This window comes from Triturus cristatus, chromosome 9, assembly GCF_964204655.1.
Source record: "Triturus cristatus chromosome 9, aTriCri1.1, whole genome shotgun sequence".
In the NCBI taxonomy this organism is placed as follows: domain Eukaryota; kingdom Metazoa; phylum Chordata; class Amphibia; order Caudata; family Salamandridae; genus Triturus; species Triturus cristatus.
Window position 1 is genome coordinate 1267825668 of NC_140592.1, and position 17246 is coordinate 1267842913.

The 17246-nt window shown below is 48.6% G+C and overlaps 1 protein-coding gene across 1 annotated transcript in view; it reads left to right on the forward strand.

Annotated features, from left to right (window-relative positions):
* The window catches only part of NPAS3 (neuronal PAS domain protein 3), a 1680342-nt gene that overhangs the window by 536787 nt on the left and 1126309 nt on the right, over positions 1–17246 (forward strand). Inside the window, exon 2 of the mRNA XM_085627416.1 lies at positions 7229–7473. Coding sequence (XP_085483542.1) covers positions 7229–7473 — 245 coding nt within the window. The remainder of the gene's footprint in view (positions 1–7228; positions 7474–17246) is intronic.

Here is a 17246-nt window from a genome sequence, read left to right on the forward strand (position 1 = left end):
GGTGTGAACAAAATAGGCTCTCCCCCCTCCAGCCACACCCACCAACCGTGAGACCAAAGAGCAGCGAAGCGGCCCCACAGGGCCCCTTCCTTCCTGGCTGAGCTTGAGTTGGTCACCGGAAGGGGTGGGCCTCTCTGGGAGCCGGATACATTCTCAAGGGCAGACATCCTTTAGTTGTGTTCAGTGTCCTGGCACTACCATGGGGTCGAAAATGGCCCCATACCTGGCTGCGCCCTCCCCCTTGGGTGGAATCAACTTGTGCCATGTGAGACTTTTGGAAAGTTTGCTACCCAATCAATACTCAGTCATGCTCTAATTGAAAGGGGGGGGGGGGCATGCTACTCCGGAGTGGGGGGTGCAGGAACAGCCTCTTTTAACTTGGCTGTCTGTCTGCCCGGATCCATAGTGGGTGGTCCACGCCGTATGGATTTTGATGAATGTATGCCTACCAACGCTGCCCATCTCTCCACTTCTGATTAATCCTGGGTGCGTGCAACGAGCTCTGCCCATCAAATATTCATCAAAGTCTTCAGGTGAGTAAGCGCCGGGAGCTTTGAACCCAGACCGAGCCGCAGACCCATGCTCCGCCCTCAGCGCACTCGCCAGGGCTCTTGTGCACAAGGTGTCTTCTTCACGGGGGAGGAGGGCATGGGGGCTCGAGCAATAGGAGGGCAGAGGGGACAGGTGTAGCAGAGAGGGGTGATGGGGGAGGTGGAGCAGCAGTGTGGGAGACAGAGAGGAAAAGCATCTGGGAGATAGAAGCCTGCGTGGGAGGGAAAGTCAGATGTGTGGGGGAAAGGAGTGGCGAGAAGGGGTGGGCTGGTGAGAGATTAAAGGAGATGTGCGAGAGGAGGCGAGTGAGAGAGGGGGCAGGCACCGGTGTAACAAAACTTGAGGGGGACCCTGCAAGGTATGTGACTCATTCAGGAGTTCTCTGGTCAGAGTACTGTGCTGAGGGGGCCCCCTGGAGCTTTGACCCCCCTGCACCGTGAGGGATGCGGGGGACAGTGTTATGACACTGGGGGCAAGTGTAGGTGACAGAGCATGTGAGGGGGATCGGCAGGTCTGAAAGAGTGACAGACCTTTCAACTCACATGGTGCCACCATGTTGTCACATGATATCGGCTCCCATCACAAGGTCACCCGGTGAGGAACCAATATCACACGGTGGGCGCACAATTAACTGGAAGCGGCTGCAATGAGCAGTTTTCCGGCTAATTGTTTGGAGGTTCTGCTCAGCCAATGTCCTTTACAGGTGCGAAACCTCCCAGGACAATAGCTTTGTTTTTGATTTTAGGGTGGCCGAGGAAGCGGGACACAGGGGTTAGGGGCTTTGAGGCAGTGAATTGAAAGGTGCCTCGAACTGTACTCTTCACTAACCCTTGCCCCCTTCAAAGCCCCGCCCCTCACACGGTGAGGGGGCGGGGCTCTGAGTGGGTCTTTGAGGCAAAAGGTGTCTTAGACTGTGCTCTGCACTAACCCCTGTCTCCTTTAAAGCCCCGCCTCTCTTCACACGGTGAGAGGGCGGGGCTCTGGGCCCCTCCTCACACGGTGAGGGGGCGGGGCTCTAGGGTGGGGTTCTGAGGCACTGAATTGAAAGGTGCCTCGGACTGTGCTCTGCACTAACCCCTGCCCCCTACCAAGCCCCCCCTCACACGGTGAGGGAGCAGGGCTCTGGGCCTCTACTCATACGGTGAGGGGGCGGGGCTCTGGGGTGGGTTTCAAGGCAGTGAATTGAAAGATGCCTTGGGCTGTGCTCTGCACTAAGCTCTGTACACTTTAAAGCTCCGCCCCTCCTGACATGGTGAGGGGGCGGGGCTCTGGGATGGATCTTTGAGGCAGTGAATTTAAATGTGCCTTGGACTGTGCTCTGCACTAAGCCCCGTCCCCTTTAAAGCCCCGCCCCCTGCTGACATGTTGAAAGTAGTTCATGAGTTGTCAGGTCTGGAGTGAGCATGTGTGGGAGGGAGAGGCAGATATAGGGGAGTGAGCATGTGTGGGAGGGAGAGGCAGATACAGGGGAGTGAGCATGTGTGGGAGGGAGAGGCAGATATAGGGGAGTGAGCATGTGTGGGAGGGAGAGGCAGATATAGGGGAGTGAGCATGTGTGGGAGGGAGAGGCAGATATAGGGGAGTGAGCATGTGTGGGAGGGAGAGGCAGGTCTGGGAGAGTAAGTATTAGGAGGAGGGATAAGTGGGTGTGGGGGAGTGAGCATATGTGGGAGGGAGAGGCATGTGTGGGGAATGAGCATGTGTAGGAGGGAGAAGTGGGGTAGGTGTGGGGAGTGAGTATGTGTGAGAGGGAGAGGTGGGTGTGGGGGAGTGAATATGTGTTAGAGGTAGAGGTTGGTGTTAGGGAGTGAGTATGTGTGGGAGGGAAAGGCAGGATTGGGAGAGAATGTGTGGGATGGAAAGGTGGGTGTGGGGGAGTGAATATGAGTGTGAGGGAGAGGCAGGCCTGGGAGGGTGAATATGTGTGGGAGTGAAGACCAGGTTCAGAGAGAGAGAATAATAAATGTGAAAAAGAGAGCAGCTGTGAACGAGAATGTAAGAGTGGAAGAAGGGAGCAGGTGTGAGACAGAGGGAGGAGGCATGTACAATTCTGGAGGTGGACGAGCCACTGGAAGCTCGAGCCAGGTACAGGGCACTGGCTCAGCTCAAGGCCCATTTGGATCTCCAAGCCCAAAACAAACCGAGCCGCTCGTGTGGCTTCTGCCGGGCACCACACTTAACACCAGGCAGTAAAAATGAAAGACCAACATTAGCCTTGGATAGAGCCAGGAGAAGGCGTAACCATGTCATTTTCTGTAGCGAATAACACAAAATTACATAAAGTTAGACAAAATTAGGTGGAACAATGCAGGGAGCGTCCCCCAGCATTATCACTATTTTCTTTATTGCACCCCCACATCCAGAAGTGGCCCAAGGATGCACTTTGCACCACGGAGATAGTGACTGCCCCTGAACGTTAACGCGGCAGCTCGTGCACACCGAACTCACGGTTCGTGCGCGCCTGCTGTAGGACTTTTGTGCCCTTTATTCATAATCACAAACAGGCGGAATTGCATCATTTTCAGTAAATTTGCAGCAAAAGCGTAACATGAAATTCCCAAAATGACTCAGATTCCTCCGGTGTAGTTAGATGTTTGCCAGCCCTAGATGGACACTGGCGTGGGCAAGAGAGAGCCATCTAAGGGCTGAAGGGCATGACGTGAAACCAAACATCCCGCGATGAATCCCAGATTCCCCTCTTGATGAAACTGTGTGATCCTCAGCAAATATTTTATTTCACTGAGCCGCCTTTTTTTGTTCATCATGACGAATGACAAGACCTACGTGGGTGAGTTCAGGATGTGCGCTGTACAGAAGCCTCGTGTGCTTGATTCACTAGCTTGTAATGTGCTTCATGCCTAATCAGGATTTAGGCCATGTACAGGGTTTGTGTGACAACTGACCTGCTGTTAGGTCACGAGTGACATTGCCGTCTGGAGCGCATGTGTAACAAGCATTGGCATAGCCAATAGGTCTCGCCTTTGGGACCTTATAAGTGTTCAGCAATGCAACAGTTGCGTAACTAAATACTTATAAGGTCCCAAAAGCGAGACCTATTGGTTATGCCAAGCGGCCCTGTGGCCGCAAAGGTGAAAGTGATCACGATCAAACATCAAAGCGGCCGTAGGGCCGCGAAAGTGAAAGTAATCGCGGTAAAGTGCGGCGCGCGCGCCCGCGCACATGCCCTGTACCTCTAGGCTGGCCTGGTAGCACTTTTTGGAGCCCTCTCAATAAGTCTCGCCAGACCAGCGCATGCGCTGGGTCAGGCGAGACCTAAAAACGATCACTTTACTTTATAAATGCTTCCCTGTGCAGTGATATCATTGGATGTACTAAACGTGAAAGTCCACAGCAGGTTACGGAAGTGCACTTGTGAATTTTGGAGAGAGTCTATTATATGTTTATGTGATATCTGTTGCTTGATTTGCATGCCGAATCGTTTCAAGGCTCGGCTCGTTCGCAGCCTCTCAGAGCCGAGCCAGACCCCTGGCTCTCTCCCTGTTAATCAGTTCTCTTGCCCACCTCCACAAAGTACAAGCGAGTGAAGGGAATCGAGAGACTAAGGGCCTGAATACGAGTTTGGCAGACGGGGTTACTCCGTTACAAACGTAATGGATATCCCATCCGCCAAATTCCAATTCCATTATATCCTATAGAACTTGTAACACGGTGGACGGAATATCCGGCGGGTTTGTGATGGAGTATCGTATCCGCCAAGATCGTGATCAGGCCCTAAGTGTGAGATGAGAAAGAGAAGGGGGGTGAGGGGGGTAGACTGAGGACCAAAAGAGAGCACAGAACTGAGGCAGAGAGAGATGAGCTGATATGGGAGAGAGAGGTAGGCGGGAAGGAAACATGGGTCCGAAAGAGAAGCACACATGGGAGGAACGACACACACGGACAGTGACGGTGGGAGAGGCATGGGTAGAGGTGGGGTATGAGGGAGGCAAGTGAGGAAGATGAGAGGCAGGTGTCAGCCAAAGATTCTAGCAGATCTGCGAAAGAATGACAGCAAATGTAGGGACAGGTGAGAGGATGCAGTGCAGGTGTGGTTATGGGGTTGAGCTTAGCCAGAGAAAGAAGCAGATGGAGGAGAGAGATAGGTCATAGAGAGGGCAGAAGTAGCAGGAAGAAGGAAGTGAGTGGAAGGCAGAGTGTGGGAGAGGGGTGTGAACCAGAGAGAATCAGATGTGAGAGGAAGCAGCAAGTGTGTGGGAGAGGGTTGTGAGCCAGAGAGAGGATTATGAGAGAAAGAAACAGGTGTGGGAGGGACAGGTGTGAAAGAGGTGTGTGAGAGGAAGAAACAAGTATGGAATAGAAGGGTGTGAGAGGAAGAAGCAGGTGTGGGAGGGACAGATGTGAAAGAGATGCATGAGAGGAAGAAACAGTTATGGAATAGAAGGGTGTCAGAGGAAGGAGCAGGTGTGGGAGAGGCAGGTGTGAGCCGGAGTTGTGTGAGAGGAAGGAGCAGGTGTGGGAGAGACAGGTGTGAGCCAAAGTTAGGTGTGTGAGGGGAAGAAGCTAGTTTTGTAGAGAGGTGTGTGAGCCAGAGAGAGAGGTGTGTGAGAGAAAGAAGCAAGTATGGAGAGAGGAGTGTGAGCCGGAGAGAGTTGTGTGAGAAGAGGCAAGTATGGAGGAAAGGAGTGTGAGCCAGAGAGAGGTGTGGGAGGAAAAGAAAGTGTGGGAGAGACAGAGCTGAGCCAGAGAGAGGTTTGTGAGGGGAAGAAGCAAGTTTTGGAGAGTGGGGTGTGAGCTCTCGAGAGAGGTGTGTAAGGAGAAGAAGCAAGTGTTGGAGAGAGAGGTGTGAGCCCGATAGAGGTGTGTGAGAGGAAGAAGCAGGTATAGAAGAGAGAGGTGTGTGCCGGAGAGAGGTGTGTGAGCAGCTGTGGCAGTGCCGGTAAGAGCGGTGGGGCCAGTTGGATGGAATTTTGACGGACGATGATGAAGGAAAATTAAATAAATAATCAATTTTCCCTCATTATCGTTCATTAAACCCCCCCCCTCCCCCCCGGCCCCATCGCCCCACTGCTCTTACCTGTGTGGGCCGCAGCTGTGTGTGAGAGAAAAAGCAAGTGTGGGAGAGATGGGTGTGAGCTTGAGAGAGAGATGTGTGAGAAGAAGAAGCAAGTGTGGAAGAGAAGGGTGTTAGCCGTAAATAGGTGTGAAAGGTGTGAAAGGAAGAAGCAAGTGTGGGAGAGAGGGGTGTGAGCCCAAGAGAGGTGTGTGAGAGAAAGAAGCAAGTGTGGGAGAGAAGGGTGTGAGCCCAAGAGAGGTGTGTGAGAGAAACAAGCAAGTGTGGGAGAGAGGGGTGTGAGCCCAAGAGAGGTGTGTGAGAGAAACAAGCAAGTGTGGGAGAGAGGTGTGTGAGAGGAAGAAACAGGTGTGGGAGACAGGGGTGAGGGCGGGAGTGATCTGTGTGAGAGGAAGAAGCAAGAGTGGGAGAGAGAGGGGCGTGAGCATGTGTGGGAGGAAGAAACAAGTGTGAAAGAGAGGGGTGTGAGCCAGAGAGAAAGGTGTGTGAGAGGAAGAAGTAGGTGTGGGAGAAAGGAGTGTGAGCCAGAGAGGCATGTGAGAAGAAGAAGCAAGTGTGGGAGAGAGGGGTGAGAGCCAGATGTGTGTGAGAAGAAGAAGCAAGTGTGGGAGAGAAGGGTGTTAGCCAGAGAGAGTTGTGGAAGAAGAAGAAGACGCACGTGTGTAAGAGAAGGGGTGAGCCAGAGAGAGGCAGACATGGGAAAAAGAGGAAGGTTTGGGTGAGAGGGGTGTGAATCCGAGATAGCTGTGTGAGGTGATAAAACAAGTGTGGGAGAAAGGGATGAGAAGCCAGAAAGAGGTGTGTGAGAGGAAGAAGCAAGTGTGGGAGAGGAGGGGGTGAGCCAGAGATAGCTGTGTGAGGGGACAAAGCAAGTGTGGGAGAGACAGGTGTGAGCCAGGGAGAGGTGTGTGAGAGGAAGAAGTGCTGGAGAGAGGTGTGTGAGAGGATGAAGTGCTGGATAGAGGTGTGTGAGAGGAAGAAGTGCTGGAGAGAGGTGTGTGATCTGGAGAGAGGGGCGTGTGAGGAAGAAATAAGATCCAATAGAAGGCACATGAGAGGATGAATCATGCAAAAAAGTGGATTTTCCTCCAGTAGCTGAGCACGAGGCAAGTGTGAGACTTACGTAGTTTGCTTGCATGTAATTACATAAAATTCATCAAAATCATGCCAAGTTATACACAGCACGCAAAAGGCAAATCTGTCATTTTGTACTATATTTTAGTGCTAAATGCGTCCTCACGTACATTTTTGGACCAAGGACACATTTAATCAAAGCAAAACAAACCACTCCCGCTCTCATTCTGTTGTTCCTGTGTATTTGCAATAAATCTTTACAGTGAATGGCTCCATTAGTGGTACATTTTTACAGCAAATAATGTGTAGTTACAAAAAGTAGCGTAATAACATACTTTTTCATAACAAAGGTAACACAAAATTCCTATAATTATTCAAATTACGCTGGTGTAATTTATAGGGTCTGCGTACCTCTTCTATGTATGAGTGTCTCACTCTATCCCTGTAATGTATGTGATAGCCCTGCGTATCTGTCTGTCCGTCGGGTCACAGCCATATCGGCGCCCGTCAGATGGCTGAAGCTGATCCAAGATTGCGGCTGCTAACTATGGCTCCTCTCTCTGGTTGCAGTTTGCAGGCGCTGAGGAAGGAGAAGTCGAGGGATGCTGCCCGCTCCCGCCGAGGCAAGGAGAACTTTGAGTTCTATGAGCTGGCCAAGCTGCTTCCCCTCCCGGCCGCTATCACCAGCCAGCTTGACAAGGCCTCCATCATCCGACTGACCATCAGCTATCTGAAGATGAGGGACTTCGCCAACCAGGGGGACCCTCCATGGAACCTGCGCATGGAAGGGCCACCCCCAAATACCTCAGTCAAAGGTAAGGGCTCATGGCCGCGTCTGGACTTGAGAGTGAGTTTCGTGTCGGCCAGGACGTATCTGGCTAGTGCCTCGTAGAGAAGTCAGTCCGAGAGAATGATGGCGAGGGAGGCTGTGAGAAAGTGAGTGCAGGCTGTGCGTGTCTCACTCACCCTTCAGAGCTCAATGTCTTTGCAGACTAGTTTTCTGCCACTGCTCTATTGGCTGTCTCGCCAGTCCAGTCATGTGTTTTAAGTCTACAGGGTGCCTGTCAAGTCCAGTCAGGTGTCTCTGTAGTATAAGGTGTCTCTCCAGTCCATTTATGAGTCTGTGTGATCAATGGGATCTCTCTTGTCCAGTTACATCTCTACTGTCTGGAGGCAAAGTCTTTCAATTCTAGTTGTCTCTTCACTCTATGGATTTTCTACAGTCCATCCTGTGTCATTGCACTCTGGTGGGTACGCCACTCTGGCTTCTCACAGCTCAGTCGTGCTTCTCTCCAGGGTGCACGTTCACTACATAGAATCCACTACATCAGCCTTCAACTACATGGGACACTACATCAACATTTCCGCACATGATAATGTCACTGCGTCAATAAGGGATAACAGATAGAGTTTAGAGATAGGGGTTGGTAAGGGTTTAGTTCTGGGTAGCGTTGGGTTAGTTAGGTTTAGGTATAGGTTACATTTATGGTAAGGCACGCAATTAGGGTTGGGCCTAGGGTTACATTTAAGATTTTGATAAACATAAGCGTTGAAGGGTAGGGTTACGGCTTAGATTACATTTAGGAACAGGATATGAGGCTTAGGGTTAGAGTAAAGTTTGGGTTTATCTCAGTCTTAAGGTTGGAAGAATTGTAAGGTTTATGGGTATCTCAGTCTTAAGGTTGGAATAAGAGTAAGGTTTAGATTAATATCAGTCTTAAAGTTGGAATAAGAGTAAGGTTTAGGTGTATCTCAGTCTTAAGGTTGAAATGAGAGTAAGGTTTAGGTTTAGGTTAATATCAGTCTTAAGGTTGAAATAAGAGTTAGGTTTAGATTAATATCAGTCTTAAGGTTGAAATAAGAGTTAGGTTTAGATTAATATCAGTCTTAAAGTTGGAATAAGAGTAAGGTTTAGGTTAATGTTTATCACAGTCTTAAGGTAGGAATAAGAGTCAAGTTCAGGTTTAGGTTAATATCAGCCTTAAGGCTGGAATAAGATTAAGGTTTAGGTTTAGATTAATATCAGTCTTAAGGTTGGAATAAGATTAAGGTTTAGGTTTAGGTGCATCTCAGTCTTAAGGTTGGAATAAGAGTAAGGTTTAGGTTTAGGTTAATATCAGTCTTAAGACTCGAATAAGAGTAAGGTTTAAGTTTATCTCAGTCTTAAGGTTGGAATAGGAGTCACATTTAGGTTTAGGTCAACATCAGTCTTAAGGCTGGAATAAGAGTAAGGTTTAGGTTTATCTCAGTGTTAAGGTTGGAATAAGACTAAGTTTTAGATGTAGGCTAATATTCGTAAGGTTGGGATAAGAGTAAGGTTTAGGTTTAAGTTAATATCTTAAGGTTGGAATAAGAGTAATATTTATGGTTAGGTTAATATTGGTCTTAAGGTCGGAATAAGAGTAAGGCTTATGTTTATGTTTAGGTTTATCTCAGTCTCAGGTTGGACTTAGAGGAAGGTTTAGGTTTAGGTTAATGTCAGTCTTAAGTTTGGAATAAGAGTAAGCCTTTGGGTTAGTATCAGGATTAAGCAGCCATTAGGCTATGCGGTGGTTTAATGCTTGGAGTTGGGGGTAAGTGATGTTCAGGGAATAGGATGAGCTTTTTGGAAGTTTGACTGTTGGGGTTAGGTTAAGAGTAAAGAATAGAGATGTTGCTAGGGATAGGCTTATGATAATGTAAGGTTTAAGGCCAGGGCCATTATTAGTGTAAGGAGTAGGGTTTGGGTGTAGGGTCAGGGCCAATGCAGGAGTAAAGTTGATATCTAGGGTGCATGCAGTAGCTAATTTCTATACTTTACCAGTGTGGCTGTAGGGACGTGCTTAGTGGCACTGATGTGGTCTGAGGTTAAGGTGTTAGTCCTCAATATAGTAACATACTGCTCACTCCAGTCCCGTTTTGAAATGCTGTTCTCTAGATAGCTGTCTCTTCTGCTCATTTGATGTGCTTGTGCACTCTAGGCAGGGTTCTCTACATGGGTTATGTCTCTTTGTACTTTGCTTGATAGTCCGCAGGAGAAATTGGCAGTCTTTAATTAAGGACAGTCTCGTCAGGCGTTGCTGAGGTTTCTCCTGATCCCGACTGCACCACGGTCCTGAAGAAGGCTACCTGACTCGCAAGAGCGACCCCATGGCTGAAACATGTCGACCTTTAAGAACCGAATCCTCAAGTGATTAAGACCAGATGATGACACTATACACCTAACCTCACGAACGGAGAAAAACATATACGTGCACTGTGAAAGTGTGGTTGAGGGTCTCCGATACAACGTATGTGAGACTCTGGTTTATTGTCCTAGTAGTTCACTCCCCTATGATTATGAGCCTTCTTGAAATAAGTCAGCTATGCGGATTACCTGAGGTGGAGGGTGTTACAGGTCTTGGTGGCGAGGTAGGAGACTGAACTTCCGCCGGTTCTGATCTCGTGGATCCTGGTGGCCGAGGCTAGGGCGCGTTGGGTGGAAGGGAGTTGTTTGGCGGGTACGTGGAATGCGAGGGGGTGGTTCAGATGTGCTGGTCCTATGTTCTGGAGAGCTTTGTACCCATGTGTGAGGAGCTTGAAAGTGATTTTCTTGTTGATAGGAGCCAGTGGAGTTGGTGGAAGTTTTGTGTGATGTGGCTGCGGCGGGGGATGTCGAGGACCAGTCTGGCAGTGGCATTTTTTACATTAAGTAGTTTATTGAACTGTTTCTGGGTGATGCCATCGTAGAGTGCCTTGCCATAGTTGTCTGCTAGTGATGAGTGCTTGGGTGACATTCTTTCTGGATTCTGTGGGGATCCATCTGAATGTCTTTTGAAGTAGGCGGAGTGTGTAGAAGCAGGCAGAGGAAACTGTGTTGAATTGGCGGTTCATTGAAAGCTATGAGTCCAGCATGATGTCAAGGTTGTGTGCATGGTCCATAGGGGTGGGAGGGGTTCCAGAGCGGCTGGCCACTAGGAGTCATTCCAGGCTAAAGTGGTGGGACCCAGGATGAATACTGCGGTCTTGTCCGAGTTACGCTTGAGGCAGCTGTCTTTCATCCAGGGGGTTACGGCCTTCATTCCGCAGTGGAAGTTAGTTCTGGTGGCTTTGGGTTCATTGGTGAGGGAAAGGATCAGCTGGGTGTTGTCGGCATTGGAGACGATGTTGAGTCCATGGCTGCTAACGATGACTGTGAGTGGGGCCATGTAGATTTTGAAGAGGCTGGGGCTCAGGGAAGAACCCTGAGGCACTCTGCAGCTGAACTCTGTTGGTTCCAAGAGGAACGGAGGTAGTCTAACTAGCTGTGTACCAGCCGGTGAGGAAGGAGTGGATACAGTCCAGGGCCTTGTCATGAATGCCGGCGTAATGGAGTCTCATGATTAGTGTGCGGTGCAAGACGGTGATGAAGGTGGTCGAGAGGTCCAGTAGGATCAGGGCTGCATTCTCGACCTGTTCGAGGAGGGAGCAGATGTCGCCGGTGGCCACAAGGAGTATGGTCTCCGTCCTGTGGTTGCTTCGGGAGCTGAATTGGGAGGTGTCCAGGACATGGTTTACTTCGATAAACTCAGAGAGTTGGGTGTTGATGGCCTTCTCAATGACCTTGGCCGGGAAGGAGAGGAAGGAGATGGGTCTGAAGTTCTTGAGGTCTGCCGGGTCTGAGGAAGTCTTCTTCAGCAGGGGGTTTATCTCAGTGTGTTACCAGTGATCGGGGAAGGTGGTGGTTTTAATGGAGTAGTTGATGGTGCGACAAAGCTGGGGGGTGATGGTGGTGGCTGCTCTGTAGAAGATGTGGTATGGGCAAGGGTCCGACGGGGCTTCTGAGTGAATGCTCTTCATGGTCTTGAGTTTCTCATCTGTTGTGAATGGGGCCCAGCTGAGCACGATCTGTCAGGGTGCAGCGTGATTGAGTGTGGTTGTGGCTGGCATAGTGGCAGGCTCTAGGGAATTGAAGCTGTCATAGATATGCCTGATCTTGTGGTGGAAGAAGGTGCCATGTTTGTTGCAGAGGTCTTGGGAGGGTGGGACGTCTGTGGTCTAGCTGTTGGACCCGGCGAACTCCTTGGCAATGGCGAGGAGTTCTTTGCGGTTGTGTGCATTGGCATTGATTCTGTCTTAGAAGGCCATTTGTTTTGTGGTTTTGAGGAGGAGGTGGTGTGCGTTGACAGTAGATTTGAAGGTTGTGTGTGTTTCTGGGATTTTGTTGTTCCTCCATCTCTTCGCGAGTCATCTGCAGTTGTTCCTCCATCTCTTCGCGAGTCATTGGCAGGTGAGTCTAGACTTGTGGAGGGCGGGAGTGAACCAGCTGGCTTTCTTGGAGTTTTGCTTGCCTGGTCTCTTCTTGAGGGGTGCCATAGTGATGCCGCAGTCGGATATCCATCGGTGGAGGTTGCGTGCTGCAGTGTTGGTGTCTGTTGGCATTGGTGGAATTGTTGCACTGAAGGAGTTGATGAGAAGTTCTTCTGTGGCCCTGCCCTAACTGCGATGGGGGGGGCGATGAGGGTGGTGGTGTACGGCGGGCGTGGCGAAGGTGAGATGCAAGCAGTGGTGGTCGGTCCAGGAGAGTAGGGGTTGGTCCAGGTTTCTATGAAAAAAGTTATGTCAGTAGACGTGGTGTCGAGGAGGCTCCAGATTTCTATGGCGTGTTTGAAGAGGGATTGCGCGTTGAGGAGGATGCACTTGATCCGCTCAGTGGCGATATTGGTCGGCTGGGCAGCGAGAGGAGCTGGCCTGTTGGTGTGGGTGAAGACGTGGTTGCAGTTCCGGCAGGCGAAGGGTCCATAGGTCTTCTTCGGTGATGCTAGGTGTCAGGCGGCATGGCGTCCAGGGTTGAGGGCGAGGAGGGTGGTGGTTTCGTAGTGGTGGAAAGTCCGAGAACCAGGATCCCTGGCTCTGGGTGCGGTCTAGGCGCAGACAGGCTGGCATTTGTCACACCAGTGGCGCGCAAGCAGCACGCCCACTGCACATGGCTGCGCATCAGCAGCCATTAAGTAGAGCTGCGGTCGGGGGGGGCTGGACAGCTGAGAGGCTGGAAAACGCGTGAGCGGGAAGGGACACTGGAGGGGCACAGGGCTGTGGGGGATCACAGGGGCGACAAAGGAGAAAGCGGGAGGAAAATGAAAAAAAGGACAGAGAAAGCAAAGCCCAAAAAGGCAGAGGCAGTCAAAAATAAAGGAAAGAGAGGGAAAAGCAAAAAAGCAGAAAGAGAGACAGAAGGGCAGCCAAGCAGCAGAGCAGTGAGACTTTCCCAGTGGACCACCAGGGTTGAGTGGGGGGGGGGCTCGAAGGACAGCAGCAGCTGCCAGACGGAGCTGCTGATGTGAAAGGAGCAAGTCCAGTATAGGGTTAGTGGACTGACTTCGGGAGCCCCCATTAGCAGTCTATTCATTCTAGCTGCTGTATCTTCTCTACTTTCTGGTTTAGGGTACACAGGTTGTATTTTGTATCTTTAAATAATGTTGTTAGATACTTAATTAATACAATTTGTCATTTCAAAGTAACATTTATTATAAATAGGATAAAAAATTTATTATAATATTACTGCGGACCCCTAACATTCTGGTGACGACTATGGGTGACCCCTGAATTGAACGAATATAGAATAGAGTTACAAGAAATCTTGGGGTTTCCGGGTATAAGTAAGCTGTCATGGTTTGCACACACCAAGGAAGGTTTCCACGCTATCGGTCGAGAGAGCCTATGAAGCAACCCGGAGGTAGCATGTAATGCAATCTTGCGTATACAGTTAGTTAATAGCTACAGAGGAGGTAAACGTGCCCCACTCCATGAGAACTCTGCTGCCGCCACTCTTAAAGTCAATTTCCTGACAATAAAGAACACCTACAACCTGGAGTCTTGCTTAGACGATATACAACCGGCCGTAGCTAGGGACCTTTAGCTACAGTTCAGGCACGGCTCCCTCCCTCTGCGTGCATTTTTCAACAAAAGGTCTGGTAGTTTTGCTTTGGGGTGTCCGGGATGCGATTGGGAAGAGGAGACCAAACACCGTGTATTTTTCTTTTGCCCTGGATACAAAATAAATAGACAAAGATGGTTGGTACAATTGTGTAGGAACCTAGGCACAAGGCGCCATGAAGAAGCTTTTAGGCTGCTGAAACATAATACCCAAGTGACCACTGTTTATGCTGTATCTCGTTTTTTCATTTCTATGTGGTGGGCGTGCAAGGCTCTTTTAGGAACCAGTAATGGTCTTAACGATGATTGATTCTTTTTAATCCAAGGGTGTATCAATTGTATTGAGTTTTAGTTCTTAAATCTGTTTTTATACATTGTATGTTTTTTTTGCGATGCCTTTTTATGGCCCACGGACGGAAATAAAGAAGATTGGGTTAGATAATATGACTTTACTCATAAAAGTAACTGAAAAACAAGACTATCGATGCACATACAAAGTTTGTACTTTAAGGTTGAAGCTTCAGTTGGTGTTTTACAATGTTTCTGCCTCCGCCAATGCTTGTTCTGGTAAATGACTGTTCATTTGTCAGTTTGTAGGTATCATCTACCAGGCAGCCGGTAGCTGTCTGTTTGTAAAAAACTCTTTGTTTGGTTTTAATGTCACTCTTGTTTGCTTGCTTCTTATCTAATGAATTGCTTCCTCTCCCCAAGAGCATAACCTCTTTACCATTGTTTTGATTGGCTGACTTGTATCCTTCCACTGCTCACATTTAGGGTACTACTTTTTTCTTTTTGATTAGGCCCTCCCTGAGAGCCCATGTGTTTTTTGCTCTCTTTACTCCCTCAAATACTCTCCTTCTATTGCTTCCTCTTTACGTGCGGCTCTGCTGCTGCTCGACCCTTTGCGGTCTTTGAAATAGATGCGCTATTCTTTGTTTATTTTACATTTTTTATGGGCCCGGCAGCTGCCATTGGCCGCTCCAACTTCTAAAAAGCACTTTCTGGTGCATCCGTTGCTCTCTCACACCTATCCACTACCTGTTGCTCTACCCTCGCAGTCATTTTTTAATTTTTTTTTATTGTAACTGTTTGGAGGGCCTGAAAGCCACCATTCACTCTGGGGCCACTCAACTATCAGAAAATGGATCTTTCACAAGACAAATTATATATGTTTCTAACTTTTCAATCTAAATTGTGTCCGCCATCTTAGATGGAAAATATTTTTTTTCAACAAAATGCCGCAGTCATTCTGTTATCACGCTCCTATGTCAACCGCCATGCACATCTACAGAATGACTCAGCTGGTGGGAATGGGTGTATCATTGCACCTTTTTTTGTCACTGCTGCGCAGCATCAACAAAAGACATTGGCAAAGCCAATAAGTCAACCAGACAAAAACTATTGTCTTTCCTAAGGCTTGTTTTCCATTATGTCTGTACACAACTGTTCTGTTTGTCAGTCGTGCCAGTAGGCACCTACAGCCAGATTAATGAGCCCACATATAGTAATGATTGTTATTTAGTGTATTGCTCATGTTTAGGTACCTAGGGCACCAGGCTACTTCAGGACTGAGTGTAGAGGACAGACGCGCACCAGGGCTGAGTAGCGGTTTATTGTGTGAACCAGACTGCTCCAGGGCTGAGTGGTGGTTACTCATATGAACCAAGTTGCTTCATGGCTGAGAGTGGGAGGCACACGTGCACCAATATCCTTCATGAGTGACTGTGCACTTACCACTCATGCAAAGTGCTGTTTGAAGATCTAATGGTTCAGGCGGTCTCATATCTCTTTCTTCAGGGTAGAGTGAGCAGGCCAGGAGTGCGGCAGGTTCCACAATGCTTGGTTGGTGTGAAGGAATTCAGCAGCGGTGGTGGTAAGGCTTGCACGACTGGTACAAACCACCTGTGAAACCCTCCGTGAAGAGATCAGGTCTCCAATGACTGCCAAAGGGCTCGTTCCTGTACAGAGACACCATGTCTTCCAAATCTGTGAGATAATTTCATACAAACCATGCTGGAGAGTACAAACTATGGTAGCGTGCTAGGACTGGACCCAGTCTTTTGATGATAGGCCAGGAACGTGCACCAGAGTCCACCGTGTGCCGAGGAGGCATCTGAAGCTCTCTTCTGCTGTAGATAAGGAGCCAGTGGAGACTTGTCAGCACCGAGGGGATATGAACCACCCGCTCCGCACGCTTGACCCTACAGAACCTGGACTTGGTGTAGTTCTCCACGGAGGCTGGAGCGAGTGAGCTGCAGTAGCCAATAAGAGGTGTGGTCAGGTCCCTCGTCACTAGTTCTGTGCTAGGTGTTGTAATGGAGTGAAGTGTTTCTCTGAGTTCCAACTGGCAGTTAAGCTCTTGGACCACTTTGTACACTTGGTTGTCTCCTGGAAGCTGTCCATCAGTGACAACGCCTATCACAAGAAATGCAATTAGTGTTCATACGCATCGGAGATAATATCACTGATAAGGTCCATCAGCAACAATATCCATCAGCGATAACGTCCATCAGCAATAACATCCATCAGCAATAACATCGATCAACAATAACATCATCAATGTTAACATCATCAGCGATAACGTCCATCAGCGATAACGTCCATCAGCGATAACATCCATCAGCGATAACATCCATCAGCAATAACATCCATCAGCAATAACATCATCAATGTTAACATCATCAGCGATAACGTCCATCAGCGATAACGGCCATCAGCGATAACATCCATCAGCGATAACATCCATCAGCAATAACATCCATCAGCAATAACATCATCAATGTTAACATCATCAGCGATAACATTCATCAGCGATAACGTCCATCACAGATAACATCCATCAGTAATGACGTCCATCAGCTATAACATCCAATCAGCAATAACGTCCATCAGCAATAACATCATCAATGTTAACATCATCAGTGATAACATTCATCAGCGATAACGTCCATCAGCGATAACATCATCAATGTTAACATCATCAGTGATAATATCCATCAGCAAAAATACCCATCAGCAATAACGTCCATCAGCGATAATAACATCCATCAGCAATAACATCATAAATATTAACATCATCAGCGATAACATTCATCAGCGATAACGTCCATCACCTATTACATCCATCAGCAATAACGTCCATCAGCAGTAACATTACCAGCGATAACGTCCATCAGCGATAATAATATCCATCAGCGATAACATCCAGGAGCAACAATGCTCAGCAGCAGTACCATCCATTAGCAAAAACACCATCAGTGATAACGCGCATCAGAGATAATATCCATGGCGATAACATCCATCAGCAATAACGTCCATCAGCGATAACATCCATTAGCGATAACATCCATCAGCAATAACATCCATCAGCAATAACATCCATCAGCAATAATGTCCATCAGCAATAACGTCCATCAGCAATAACATCCATCAGCTATAACATCATCAGCGATAACATCATCAGCGGTAATATCCATTAGCAATAATGCACATCAGTGATAACATCCATCAGCAATAACATCCATCAGAGTTAATGTCCATCAGCGATAAAGCCATCAACAATAACATCATCAGCAATTACATCATCGGTGATAACATCATCAGCAATAATGCCATCAGTGATAACACCGTCATCTATAATATCCTTCAGCGATAACGCCCATTAGCAATAATATCCATCAGCAATAACGTCCATCAGCGATAACGTCCATCAGCG